Source organism: Mycetomoellerius zeteki, unplaced genomic scaffold (assembly GCF_001594055.1).
Source record: "Mycetomoellerius zeteki isolate Tzet28-1 unplaced genomic scaffold, Tzet1.0 scaffold358, whole genome shotgun sequence".
NCBI lineage: Eukaryota > Metazoa > Arthropoda > Insecta > Hymenoptera > Formicidae > Mycetomoellerius > Mycetomoellerius zeteki.
In genome coordinates this window covers 60,025-75,612 of record NW_017257347.1, presented here as the reverse complement: position 1 = coordinate 75,612, position 15,588 = coordinate 60,025, and the positions used below count along the sequence as shown (strand labels likewise).

Here is a 15,588-nt window from a genome sequence, read left to right as displayed (position 1 = left end):
TATATATAGTATATATATATATACAATATCTTGCGCGCGACTCCCGCGCCCGCACGTCGCAATAATGTCTGCTTCTATAGCTGTTTTTGCAAACTACACGCTTTCTCGATCGAAGGATCCATTTGATTTATTAGCTGAAAAAGCATATCGTTACAACGGAGCTAAATTTATGGGAGCAGAGTGTACACGCATGAACACACACAGGGCCTGTGTATGTGTTGTGTATTTTTTTATTTAAAAAAAATATTTAAATTCAACCAAAAAAAGTATATACATATGATATTAAAATTTGAAAAAGTGACGTCGCGAAGTAGATGATAAATGAAATTTATATTAAAGTTAGTTCGCCAGGAACTCTCGCTGGCATGTTAGAACTGGGGAACAAATTTATTACTGACTGTTAGAATTATTAAATAATTATTAATTAATGATATCACATTTTTATAGATAAAAATGATGACGCGTTACTCTTATATAAATATAACTTTTCAATATACTTGATTAATGGATTTATTATATGTATATAAATTGTTCTCCGTTTCATATGTTTCCAAATAGAAAAACATGAATCAAAAACATGATTCTTCAATTCTTAAGCTTATATGCATATTATTTCTATGAAGAAGAGATGTGGTGACACGTACGTCACCATTTGTCAATGTGTGTTGAGCTAATGACGCGAGATTAGAGACAAGACAATTTTTTACGCAAACGACAAATTCTTCCGGTGCAACTGAAAGGATCGAATGTCATGTTGGCGGCGATTTCATCAGATGATTATGAGTAATGCGAACGATTACGGAATGTTGATTGCCTGATCCGAAGATGACGCAAATGTGTGAGATGACATAAAGTTGCAACGTTTCTTCCGGCTACTGTTGTCGAGGTCCTGGGAACACTGTATCAAGGATGCATATTATGAGAATCTAACATAATATTAAAAGCGGCAAGTTTGTGGAATTTTTCTTTGGTTTCGCAAATGCAAATTGATTCTAAAAGTCTGTGTGAAACTCGTAATTTAATCATTAACAATTGGAAAATGCACGCGCGCGCATACACGCACACACACGCGCACACGTGACGTACGCGCACGCTCACGCACAAAGTATCCTCCATCGATTGACGTCTCTTGGGGCGTGTTCGGATTCCCACCTGGGTGCTCTTCGTCATGTCATCCTTGTTCGGTAAACAACAAGGATGTGGTAATACCTGGGTGACACTCGAGTAGGAATCTGAACCCAGCCCTGGATGTTAATCTTTTTTGAGAGTTGTAATTAGAATTGAGGTGTAATTAGGATTTATTATATATTCATGAAAAGAATATTCTCTCATTCGTGATTTATAAATAAATCTTTAAAAAACTACATAAAAATTATATTTAATTTAATGTTACCTTTTAATATTACCTTTTAATTTTTAAATAGTCAAAATTATCACGCAATATGCATTCTTTGTTTTAAAATTTAAAATTTTCGCTGAATTGCCTTATATTATTCTACTTTACAAAAAAATTCTTTTTTTATTACTTTGAACTAGACAAGGTATTTCTTGTAAATTTTTGAATGCTGAACATGTAAGTTAAATTTCATTAGCACATTTTTTTTTTAAATAATTGAAGTTTAATATGTAAAAAAGGATTTTTTTGTGTTATTAGCATTTTTGTGTTAAAAGGATTAACGTTATTTTGAAATTTTGATCAAAAGTCATGAATGTATTGTTCATCTCCTACAAAAGGTATTCTTTTTGTTATTTTAAATTCTTACTTTTTAGCCATGTTATGAAGAATTTAAATACAGACGGAAAATTTACTACTTTTTCCAAGATAGTAAATTTTCCGCCTATGCAGTCATTATATAATACTTGTAATTTTTATTTTATGACTAATGGTACATCACAGTGTAATTGATCGTTATAGACTTCGTTAAATGTAATATATGTCAAACTTCGGGAATGAACAATACTGTCAGTATATTAACAAATTACTGATCGTATGTAATTCATATATTGATGGATTGACGTAGAATACTGACAGTGATCTGGATTTTGATTCTTGAGCATTAGTATCGCATTATTAGGATCAATGTCACTGTATATATCACAGTACAATTAGATAATATACGCAAAACTAAAGTAAAATAATACTGCTCGTGTAAGGTCGTGTAAAAATACTAAAAATATTGGTGTATTACTAATTTAATATTAACTGTCAGTATTACTAATTCAATATTACTGTGTCAATATTGTGTCAATATTGTGTTTTGCCTTTTTTTCCAATTTTCTTCAAAACGAAGTAAAAACGAGCATATCTCTAAAGGTGACCTTACACAGTCAATAATACTTTATTGACTGTGTAAGGTCACCTTTAGAGATGTGTCAATAAAGTATTATTGACTGTGTAAGGTCACCTTTAGAGATATGCTCGTTTTTACTTCGTTTTGAAGAAAATTGGAAAAAAAGGCAAAACGAAGTTTTCATTTTTGTACTTATTTGTTATTTATTCATTCACATTACGTATTTATTCACGTTGTCACTTGCTTAATACAAATATTGTTCAAAATGTTGGCCTCTTGCAGCAATGCACGCATTATATCTTGTATCTCATGTTGCAGCCAAATACTGATCTGAACAATATAATGGGTGCATCTAGAAGCACAACCGCTCAGCTAGCTCTTATTAACATCTGATTGGCATATTCCATTAGAGCTAAAAATATAGACTAAACAGGTACAAAAGCTCACTGAGCGCTCAATGAGAGCGGTCGTGCCTTTGGATGTACCTATAAATGACTCGCCGATCCAGCACTCTTCTGCTTGGAAATCAGGGCGCATGCTCTCACACTGCCTCTGAAGCATTATCACTAAAATCGTACACAAAAACAATTATAATGTTCCGCTTTAATATAATAATATTCCGAAAATTACGTTTTATCTTTTTTTGCGATTTTCTCCAAAATGAAGCAAAAACGAACATATGTCTAAAGGTGACTTTTCTAAGACTTTTTTTCTTAATTGATCGATTCCCGAAGTTTGGGCATTTAAATATATGTATAATATATATATATATATATATACACACATACATTAGAGTGTCTCATTTTAATTGTCCATTTTGAATATCTAAATAAGTGCATTTCTAAAAAATATTTTACATAAAATTTGTATAATCTGTGTATGTGTGTCGTCGATAGTCGCAAATTAGAAATTGTATATGACTCTATCATCATAAGCAGAAAATTTATTATCTTGGAAAAACCTTGTATTTAAATTCTTCATAATATGACTAAAAAGTAAGATATTAAAATAAAAAGAACGTGCATTTTATAGGAAATGAACAATACATTCATGACTTTTAATCGAAATTTCAAGATAGTGTTGACCTTCTTTATAAAAAAATGTCAAATATCGTGTTAAAAATAATATTTTTTTGGACATAACAACCTCAATTATCTTAGAAACCTGACGTGCGGGAATTTTTTGGCTTGCGGTATCGTTTATAACATTCAAAAATCAATAAAGAACACCTAGTCTTCGGTTCGAAGTAATTCTTTACTGTAAATTAGTGTTATTCAAGAGTCTCAGTCGAATCAGATTTAAGGTAATGTTCTCAAACATTTATTGTTCACATTTTAAGAGATATCAGTATCACGAATATATCGATGATACATCAAGGATGATTCTTAATTGCTAAAATATTATTGCTTAGCACTCCAAAATACATACGATAAATTTATGATCAAAAGCATTTGGGGGCCTGGAAAGTACACCCGGAAGAGCTTGAGAATCTCCAGGAGACTCATCCATTCGATTTGCGCACTCTTCTTATAGGATTCCTGTGTGTGTGTGTGTGTGTGTGTGTGTGTGTGTGTGTATCTAGGGTGCGTTCCGGGTAATGCGCATGAAGCGCGTGATGTACCGTTTTATCCTTCTTTATTATTTGGTGAACAACAAGGACAAATGATGTATCATGCGCTTCACAATGAAAAGCACAGGCAATAGGAACAAGGAATAAGAGATTTCAACCTATCCAGAAAACGTCCATTCTAGTATACATGGTTTCTAATAAGTCAAAATTTGTTATTTCCTGTTCCTATTGCCTGTACTTTTCATTGTGCTTCCGGCTTGACACTCAGGTGAGAATCTGAACCCACGATGCATGTCTGAACCCAACGAGAGAATCCGTCGCAGGATCACGTGTGGCACGTGCAACAATTACGCATGCCACAAATTAATAATTTCAAGCTCGTTCACGCGTCATGTGAATGTGGAGTACTCGTAATGGTAGGCGAGCGCGGTCTTAGATGGGAAAAACCGTCATACGGCTCTTACATGGAGGGGGATGGTCGCGAAGAAAGGAGTGTAGATCCGTCGTGTACAGCGGATCTGGAAATGCAGGGACACACCGCCGGTTCTCAGTCACAGTATCGCGTCCTCTCAGTCCGCCTCGACGACATCGACGCTGTTGATGACTGCGTTCCTCTTCCGTTTCTTTTCTTCCGCAGTCTCATCCGGTCCGCGAAAGTGGGTGATTTTCTCCTTTCTCTTTCTTTCTCTCTTCTTCTCGACATTCATGAATTTTTATAAATGTCGCGATCTTGCACGCTTTTCTTTTTTTTTCACGGAGAATCTACATCAATACATCTTATTATTTACATTATTATAAGAAGATAAGGAGATGTATGTGGATTCTAGGTTTCGATTATTTTGATCGAGAAAATTTTTTCGTGCAGTTATCGCAGTGGAGACTGAATGTATGTAAATAGACGAGTTTTGCTTGAGAAGTAAAGGGACGTTTTGACGCGGCGATCGCTGCAAAAAAAAAAAACGACGAAGAGGAAACTCGAGAAACGCATATTGCAACCTCATGAAGCACCACCATGACCATGATTTTGCGAACATGTCTTTGTCTCAATCTCTTGACGGTACGATTTATAAGTATGTAATACATGTGCATAATCACGACTAATGTAAAGATACATATTAATACAACACAGCAAGTAAGTTTAGTAAAGAAAAATTTAAGGAAGATTAATGTGATATCACAAAATAATTTTTATACGCGCTGTTTCTTTTTCTTATCCGCGCATGCGTACATATATGTCTGAATTAAGTTAGTAAGTGAATTATAAGTAAAATTAATCAAGTAGGTAAATTTTACATTGACATAGATACGGATAAAAATATTTTCACAAGTGATTATCGATCTTTTTATGGGTTTGCAAGTATTAACAAATTGACATTGACATTGGCATTCTACGTTGACGTCACTTCAAGATCCTCGAGTTAGTAAAATGCCAGTCGCGAACTGATGATTACTGTTTCTTAAGTCTTCTAATAATAACTGATAAATGAATCGGCAAAACAGTTACGTTATATAATCTTATTATTTTCATGATTATATAATGATAAACTTCGTAAAGTAGTATTGACATTGGTAACGAAATCGGATGTTTGCGAAAAAAGATTATAGATATCTGATATAATAAAAATAAACTTAATTTTAATTTAATAAGGATGCAAATCGTAGGAATTTATGCATGATTGTTAAAAGTATATATAGATACTAATAGTTAGTATATTACATTAAGATGTGGAAAAAATAATAAAATTAAAACTGCATTTTTAGACATTATAACTAATGTCTAAAATTAATATTTTACAATATAAGATCTTATTTTCTTACAGCCTTTTAATTCCGAATATAATAATATCCGAATTAACAACGAAGATTATAAGGAAAACCCATTCTTATTCCTTGACTTGTGACTTATCTGACAGATTTTAAAGAATTTAAGAAGACGAATATGTACATACGTATAAGACGAGTAGTCTCGGGATAATTTACCAAGTTGGACTCACATTTTACATACAACAATTACAGAGTTTTAAATTGTTACACGAACTGAAGATGTTTAAGTCTGTCAAAGGAGTGTATGTTATTTTACATATATTTAACAGTGGTGGCTCGAGATAATTTACGTAACTGCATTTGCGTGCTGATAAAGCAGCTGATTGTTCCGTACACTCGTCGAATACAATCTGTCACGCATATATTCACGTCATCGTTCGATCGAAACTGACACCGGTATGATTTGTATGGAAGGCGCTCATGAAAGTTGATGCCGAGGATGCATTCGTGAGAGGCACCGGCTCCTATTCTTACTCCGAAGAGTTCGATGCACGAACGCGCGGTACTGTGAAGATGACGTGAATGGAAGTATAACAGAGGAGGACGTTTCTCCCCCCCCCCTCTCTCTCTCTCTCTCTCTCTCCATGCTAGTAGTATAACACGTGACTATCAATACGGTCAGATTCACTCAAAAGGATCCAATCAAAAGGATCAGACCTGTTTCCAAAGTAATTTGACTACACTGTAAACTGATAATCATTTATCATATACTTTTGATATTATACGTGGTTGTTGGGTTTTAAGTATTGTATTATTCATTTAATATAAGAATTTTTTAAGAGAGGGAGAGAGAGAAATAATAATTTCTAAATATGTGATATCGATGCAAAACAATGGATTGTTAATACTAATCTGTTTGGAAAAACTATTGAATTTTCTGGGAACAAAACATAAAGACTATAATATTTTTTCAAGTTAAGAAAAGTGAAGAAATAAGTCAAGAAATGAGAGAATGGATTTTCCTTATAATTTTTGTTGCTAATGGATATTAATTGAAAGGCTGTGAGAAAATAAAATCTTAAATATTAATCTTACATATTAATTGCAATATAATTAGCATGACAAAAAAATTGTTTCCCAAGTATAATGATTTCTTAATGCAATAATTATAAAAAAAATTTATTCTTATAGCGTGTATTCTCATTATTGTTAATTGTTGTTCTTATATATAGCGTATTTTACAATACTATTTGATTAATTGGAATTAATTAATATTATTATTTAACGTTAGTATTTAAATAAACTGAATTATTAAAGGATATTAAAGGATATTAAAGAATTAAAATTTGAAGTAGATTGTTTCTAATTTCGCGTAATTATTAATAAAAAATCACGAAATGAATATCTAATATATGCCTTTGCGTTTGAATAGAGTTAGAAGTGCGCACCGATCTTTAAGCGCTGAATGTAAATATCGAGAAGAAATGATGTGAAAGCAAAATAGTAACATGAAACAACTTTGAGTATCAAAGTTTAGTGGCAGTTTAGAATACGTATTACTAATTTCACATGCACGAAGAGTTACTAAATCGAAAGGGAAATATCCGGTACACAAGGCATTTGCGTTTGAAAAGAATTGGAAATAAAAACCGATCGTTGTGTCGTAAATATCGGGACAAAGTTACGCGAAGGTAATTAATATAACGTGCGCTCCGAATATCAATTAGCACGTGTTCGTGTGAAGGCCGCGACGTGTTCATGAAACGCCGACGCTCCTCAAATACCAAGTGAGATCGCAAACGAGATCGTGCATTTATCACGTGTCTTCTTCATGCGACACCATCTGCAATTATGATCCGTAATAAGTACCACGATTGTATATGCGACGTGGTTGGATCACCGCAAGATGCTACCGACGATGATGCTAGCCTTCGCGTGCAATACGTTACAATCCTCAGGCATTACTTTAGTTTAGAGATTCTTGTAGACAATAATACGTCTAATGTGTTAAGAAATATAAAATAGTACATATTTTAAATTTTAAATAATATTAAATAAATGAAAAATGTTATTTAAAAAATGGTTCAGTAATTCTAAACTTTTTTTTTCGCAAACATGAAAGAAATAGCTTTTATTCTTGAGAAGAATGATAATATACTGCGTAGATTAATGGATAAGAAATAAAAAGTACCAGGATTCAAACTACAGTGTATTTTGTTATTTAATTAGCTCCTCCGTTCATTTTATTTTTGTTACAAATCTCATTTAAATATACACCATATATTTTTACGTATATTTGTATTATTCATGCTCAGCTAGCATCGTATAAACAAGTTTCGAAAATTTAATGATTAAACGATAAAAATGTGTGCTTAATTGTTTAACAATAAGATGAATCTCGTAGAGCAATTGACCAAGAATCTTGTTAACTTTCTTCTCTCTATTAACTAATTACGTCTGCAATTAGCATAACAATATCCTTTTCCCGTAAATACCGAATTTTTTGTCGGCTACCAATGTCGCCAATTTCCCGGGCGCGCAATTTCATTATAATCCTAGATTATATCACGTGATCGGGCACGTGAGAACCGCGCGAAGCGTGGGTGTTTAATGAGAGAGGAGATCGCAAAAGAGGACGCATGGAGAACGGCGCGGCGCGGCGCGGCGGAAGCGAGCGAAAGGAGCCGCGGCGGCTCCTGTGCAAAGGTGAAATCACCGTGACCGACGGGAGTCGACCGACGGACAATGGACGATGCAATGATAATTTAGTGAGTTAATCGCGTAGCTTGGACGACCTCGTACAAAACCACCGGCCAAAACGACGGCTTTCCTTGGCGAGAGGATGGAAAATTGACGCAAGGCGTAGTTATAAACGCGTTAAGACTCCGAAGCTCCTGAGAATTATGCGTTATTTATACGACGAGAATGAAAAATTTGTGTTGAAAGGATTCACCTTAATACATAACACAACTTATTCCCTCATGTCTTGATTGTTTATGGTTCCAACTTGAATTCGCAATTGTTATCTGCAAAATAACTCTTTTACTGCTATAAAGTTCAAACGAGGGTACCCCATATATTGCCCTTGTCTTAAAATCTTAAATTACTTTCTCACGCTGTGAGTCTCCATACATTTAAAAAAAAAGAGAAAAAAGTCAATTAATCTTCAGTTACCTAATTAATGTTTATAGAAACGACCGATTTTAACCTTTGCTTAAAATTACTATATACGGCGATAATGAATAACACGCGTTATTATATTACACATACACACATGAAATAACACATACGTATTTTACGTTATTTTCTTACGGAATTCTGCATTTGCAAAACTAAGCAACCTATCAATGTCTTCCGTGTTGACTGAAGATGACTGATACGAAGTGCTATCTTTCGCTTTGACGTTAAAGAAAAAAAGTGTTCGCTCAAGAGGAAATTAATACTTACTTGCGAGTAGTATATAATTTTGATAGAGATAGAAGGAGGAAAAGTGTCCAGCGTTTCTCTTAAGAACGAAGTGGATTGTGAATGTCAAAAAGAAAAAAAAAAGAAAAACTTCATTCTACATTAAAGTTATAGATACAAAATATTATGTCATAGAGTTTACTTTTCACAATGACTTTTCTCGTTATCTAAACCACAGACTGACTACACATATACAGAATACAGACATATGACGTGTATTTTCATCCACTGTTTGATATCTTGAATTCCACAGGGTAAAGTGCATAAAAAAGCATTGGCATGTATGGCATGTATGCAATATCGTAGATATCGTATGCATAATCGTAGATTGATAAAATTAATATAATATATTGTTTAAAAAGTTTCACGTTTCTATAAACATATGGCGTTATATAATCAGCTTGATGTAGATAAAAAATGCTTAGATATTTTAACGAACGTCTTTCATATGCAGAAACAAAGTCGCGTGGCCGATTTATTTCAAGGATATCAACCTAACATTGAATCCAACTTCTACAATGTGATCATTTTTCAAGTCAAAGTGCCCTGCAGCGATAACACATAGTGAACCAGTTTCAAGGACATACTGCGGAGCAATTCTGCAGAGTGTGAATTCTTGCTGATAAAGAGATACAGCAACATGATGGATATTAAGCGCATGTGCGATACATGGTAAGGTCCAAGGTCAGTTGTACCTCGATCTTACGTCGTTCTGCATAAAACAAAACTTAACTCACTATTGTAAGTAATTCGTACAGTTGAGTATATCACTTAAGGTTTAAGGAAACTTAATCTCCTTATATATATATGTATGCTGAGAAACCCCCGATGTTTTACACTTTTAGATCTTTCTAGAGGAAGACTTTTATCTGTAAAAACAAAGACATCTCGTTTCTTTTTATTGACATGCACTTTTTGTCCTACAAGTGTTACTCTCTCCATTTTTATAAACATTATTATTGTATTCTGTAAAATATTTTTTGCTGTGTAAAGCCGATATATCGGCCTTACGCTCGGTATGGTCCAGCATCTCTTAATATGGATCGACGAGACGAGACGAGAGGCGGACCTCGTGATCTTGGTCAATCCCACGCAAAATCCACGATAGAAGGGATAAATATATCTCTTACGTGACCGCTGTGCTTGCGCGCAATGGTATCCTGCTATAATACCACGATGGAAGTCATCGCATTCCCTGCGTGGTCAGAATTATTGTGGCACTATATTTTGGCTAACAGAGACCACACTAATACACGTTCAGATTGAGGATTTACCTCGTAAATAAGAATTCGTTATGTTTCGACTTTATTTTTTATTGACTTTCTATGCATTTCGAAAGCACGAGTAATCATGAATCATAGATCAGCCTGCAGATCTCAAATTTTTTATAACAATGACGAGAAAGAGCGGAACGTAATTTCATTCGCATGGAAATCTCGCGTGAATTCGATTACATACAAATAAGATTACAAATAAAATATAGTGATCCTACATAACACACGCGCACTATTTTAATTATGGTTTAAAAAGTTCCGAGTAGTAAGTAGAAAGATTAAAATTGTTCGACACTGTGTTAACATATTTATATTACAATATAATTGATAGATTTTTTCTTGCGATCAAAAGACATAATTTATTGTTATATATACGCAGTAGTCTGTATAAAATTAGTTGCAAGGAGATTCCTTTTTACCGCATTTATAATTGTCCTTGAGCTCAATAAAAATAATAAAGAAGAATAAGATGAAACACAGTTTTAAAACATATCATACTTATGTGTGCAATATTCTGTTGAATATTCCCGCAAAAGCCACAATCTCAATTCATGTAACTGGAATTCAGACATTGCAATCGGCTTTTAATGGCTGCAAAACCGTCTTTCCATCGGGATGGTGATATATGCTAGTAAACGAGCAGCTGAATCACGAGAGTACAAAATACTATCGGGTGCGCCATAAAAAAATCTGAAGAAATAAAATACACCGTCTCGAGCTTGAATGGTTCAAAGTTATGCTCGAAGCAGAACGTTCGTCGTCTTTGGGTCGTAACACCGTAAATGGAGTGATTACGATTGTTGAAACGGAACATGCGTTGCCGCGCCTACAAGTAGCCGTATAGATCGCAAAGAAGAAAAGAGACGGGCCTCGTAGGCCGAGATTCGAAACGATGTTGATTAATCATTTGCCGAGGAGCACTCCACGTAGCTGATCACGTTCCTTGTCATAGCGCGTTCTTGCTATCAATCGACAACGAATTAAAATTTGTGTACGTGCTCGTAGATCGTCAATGTCTTTTTGATCGTAACTGGACTTTCGATGACAGCTGGCCAACACATCAGATAGTTAATAGACTTTCATGCTTTGCGATGAAGGGAGGCCGGAGAGCTATTACTATATTAAATTAATAATTATATTTTGTAATAGTAATAGATGTTAGATATTCAATTCCTTTTTAATATTTTAATAATTTCAAGAAAAATTCTATTTTATTTTATTATTAAATTGTTTATTTAAAATGATTTCTGTATGTATTATATTTTAAGATTAAAAATACATAAAAACAAGAAGCAAATTCATCCTCTACGTGCTTTTAATTTCTAATCGATTCTTCACCCACCTTTTATTTATAACAGAGTTGTGATGTTAATCGATTCAACATTTAAGATACATTGAACTGGTACTTAAGAATTTAAATAAGATATCCGTCAGATATCTTTTTTTTTTTTGCACATTTTAGCTTTCATATTAAGCAGTAAGTAATTTATTAACGCGGTTGACGCGACGCCGAAAAACGATCTAAAATAAGTTTACAATTACAGGCATCGGCGCTGTGTTTAACAGCGGACGAAATTGAGGCCCAGAGAAGCGGATGGAACTTAAATCCCAATACGCAGTATCACATTCAGACTGATGAAGGTCCGGAGAGATTTTTTCGCTTTCAAACATCGAACGGTCAGTATAGGAAAGAGAAGAGATTGGCTGATGGTACAGTGATCGGCACTGAAGGATGGCTAGACCCTCTTGGATATTTACGACTGAAGGATTACATCGCGGACCACGAGGGATTTCGAATTCTAAAGTAATCTGACTAATATAAGAATAAAATTAATATTCAAAACACGCCTAAACTAAAATCACTAGTAATCAGTAGTAATTAAGTATAGATACTTATAAGTGACGAATTCATTGTCGGAATCCTTTTAGGTCAAAAATGGTTTACGTCGGTAAGGATCGACCTATTCAGGACGCAGTGGCGGAAACAAAGAAGACTCCAGTGCAGACTGGAATCTTGGCCAGGCCTAAAAGGCCACCAAATCCTTTCAGGTAAAGGAAAATTAATATCGAAAAATCGGAAAGTCAATTCATAACGTTATAATATATAACTCGTTAGAGAGGGAGATTGAAAAATGTAGTAATGTACAATATTGCAAATCAACTTCTTAAAAATCTACTGAGAAAATTTATAAGAATTTTTAATTATTTATTACAGACGACCAGATCCTAACGCCATCGTGCCGCTGTCTGGCAACGACATCACTTCCGGTTATTACGCTCCAACGACTATCAGACCCCGACCGATTTCGAGAAACAATTATTATTCTAGTCGATCAGGCTATCCTTCTGAACTTCAGAGCCTGGACGTTTATCATCGACCACATGCTACGTATTATCGCGAATCCGTAGCTCGACCACCGACTCAGATTCTCGAAGCTCCATACGATCCTGCTATCGGAAGTTCCTCCCTCAAGCCAAGCTATCAATCGCCAAGCACTTCTCGAAACGATTTCCCGTCATATGACGGCACTCATACCACAGCGAATGGTTTCCAGTATTATTTAAGGAGGCAGTATCATGAGGAGGAAAGGGAGCTTGAAGGCAACAATGTCGGCTCTTTCGGTTACATCGATCCATTTGGTATTAGACGGGTGATTTATTATAAGACGGATCCGTTCTCCGGTGGATTCCTCCATAAAAAGAACAATCGATACGTCGGTTTCAACGCGACGCCGTACGATCCACTTCCGCCTGATCTGTCCAAGACGCGGCTCTCGAGAGCCCTCCCGACGAGCGCTTCGTAACAGTTCCGTTATTATTATTCATTGCTTTGCCACGTTGTAGCATCACGTTTTGTCGCAAAGAGTTCATCATCCAATACCGCGTCGACGCTGGGTTTCGCTACGCTGCCTGGACGACCTTGGTTCGATTCGATGATCTCGACAGCGAGACCTGTTCGATTTGTCGAATCGAACTGCCGTCTCTTATCGATGTTCTCTTAAGCAATCTTATTGATCGTGAATTTTCTAGTCAGGATGAAACCAACAGATACTGTTAAAAGGAGAAAGAACAATGATGAATAGAGACGGTCTCGTAAATATTAAAGATCGTCTATATTCTAAGATAGATAAAAATTCTCCGGCAGGGATTCTCGATCACCAACGTTGCTTATGTATAATATATAGATATACGTTTCTCAAAGTGCCACAACTAATATTCTTTTGATGTACGACTCCGTTGTGTCAGTATCGTCAACGATTCCGAATATTATTCGAGATGATGTAACGATACATTATATGAGGAACAAGGGTCGATCGAACCAGGAGACTATCGAAATACAGTAGGCAAAAAAAGGTTCCAACGGAGAAGAGATAAGGATTGTGCGAGAGTAACACAATGACTTTCGTCATCGAGAAGGCGGTGGCTTCCTGATTCATCGTCCTGTCTTTGTTCTGCTATTATCGCGAGCAGATGATCGGATACTGCAAAGAGACAACGTTAGATGCCATGCTGGACTGTAACTCAATTTTCAGGGAAGCGCGGTGGGACTTTCTTGAAAAAAAAATTGTAGAACGCGTCGGACAATTGTTCGCGAACCTTTCCAATTACGTCACCGATCTCTGTGAAACGTGCGAAGACTCGCGACCGCCATTGTCCTCACGCGTAAGCTTCTTTCAACTAGTAGTCTATTTTTTGCAGGGATATTTTTTTATTTTAGAAAATATTTATTTTCATTTGAGATGTAATCAAACTACATATACAGTTCTCTCTTAATAGCAGAATTTTTTTAAAAAGTTTTTCAAATTACTAACTGTTCGAATTACCGAAAGTTTTTGCAATTTTCTGTAGCTTTTCTGTAGGGTAAGACTGCCAAGAAGTACACACTTTCCCCTTATATGCTATATAATTTATACAAGAACTGTGTTTGAGCAGTAAAATGCTACTTAATAGTTTAAACTAAAAGTTTGTCGAGTATCGATTTGATACAAACTCAAACTTTTAATAGGAGATTAATTTTATTGAGAAGGTAAAAATATAGGTAAAAATATATTTTTTTATAGTGTGTACCCTTGTGTAAATGTATTCTCAAGAATACGCACTATTAAAAAATGTCGCTTATTGTATAAGCAATCTTGATTAAAATACAAAAAGTATTAATTTTTGTTTGCGTGTAAATCTTTATAAATTATACCTGAAGCATTTTTTACGTGCAGAATTCACATAAGTAAGTTTTCTAGCGACAATCGATTTGTCTGGGCCTAAAGTCAGCAGCTTTAGCACTAGATCCAGTTTTCACCGGATTTGAAATTCAAATACAAACCGTTACAAAATATGTAAACTGTATCATCGTTATGCTATCGTTATACCTACAATCACATCTATCACTATTTTTCACGGGCTGAATCAATTTAAGTTTTCAAGTGCGTACTTTTATGTCATCACGTCGTTTTTTACTTCTAACATAACTATTTTTAATAAAAACTGTTACGGATATTTTAAGTAAATACGAAGTGTGACATACATATATGCACATAACATAAATGATAGATTCACAAAGCAACGATTTAATGTAAAAATCGATCGATTTTGTGAAAATACAATAAGAAAGTGGTCATAAGTCATAATTACAAAATTTAATATACCTCCTTTATTGCTACAACGATCACAACTATCTTTTGTACACAGAATGATTAACCAAATAGGCACATAGTTCTATGTAAGTTACAGCTGCTACGATCTAATAGTTGCGCCATAAAGCTCAATGCGTATTCCTAAGCGCGGTGCATACTCTTGAGCGGACTTACCCGATGTTTTTCCGCGCTTAGCAAATATTGATCTACGACAAAAAAGAATCCCACCTACCAAATGAAAAAATATAAAACGATCGGTATTTTGGCGTGAGCGAATCGGTCATCAATCCTGCAATATTTTTCTTTTATTAGCGACATTCTACCCAGCAAGGTATCACAACTTTATTGATTACGAAAGAACTGCGTTATATACCGTGAGGTGGCATTGGTGGTGATTTATATCGTTGCCGAATCGCATCTTAAAAATCTAATGCGAGAAACACAGTGATTATGCAAATGTGCATTGTTGTACGTTACATGGTTAATTCAGCGTGAGCCGCAGATCCGGAAATCTTAATAGCTTTCTATTGCTGATTCTGCTGAAACTACGCTAATAGCAGTAGTTTCCTTCCTAGTTTATAATGCGTGTCCGC

At 34.9% G+C, this 15,588-nt stretch overlaps 1 protein-coding gene across 4 annotated transcripts in view; it reads left to right on the top strand.

Moving 5' to 3' along the window:
- Positions 1 to 14,126, top strand: part of LOC108725721 (uncharacterized) — a 17,213-nt gene extending 3,087 nt beyond the window's left edge. The window contains exons 1-5 of one of the 4 annotated variants that reach the window (XM_018452916.1): positions 4,414 to 4,517; positions 4,727 to 4,918; positions 11,909 to 12,168; positions 12,294 to 12,413; positions 12,580 to 14,125. In XM_018452916.1, coding sequence (XP_018308418.1) covers positions 4,874 to 4,918; positions 11,909 to 12,168; positions 12,294 to 12,413; positions 12,580 to 13,168 — 1,014 coding nt within the window. In that variant the 5' untranslated portion in view covers positions 4,414 to 4,517; positions 4,727 to 4,873 and the 3' untranslated portion in view covers positions 13,169 to 14,125. Of the gene's footprint in view, positions 1 to 4,413; positions 4,522 to 4,688; positions 4,919 to 11,908; positions 12,169 to 12,293; positions 12,414 to 12,579 lie in introns of those variants that run through there. The other 3 variants (XM_018452917.1, XM_018452918.1, XM_018452919.1) reach the window with 3 other exon arrangements.
- The last annotated feature ends 1,462 nt before the right edge of the window (positions 14,127 to 15,588 follow it).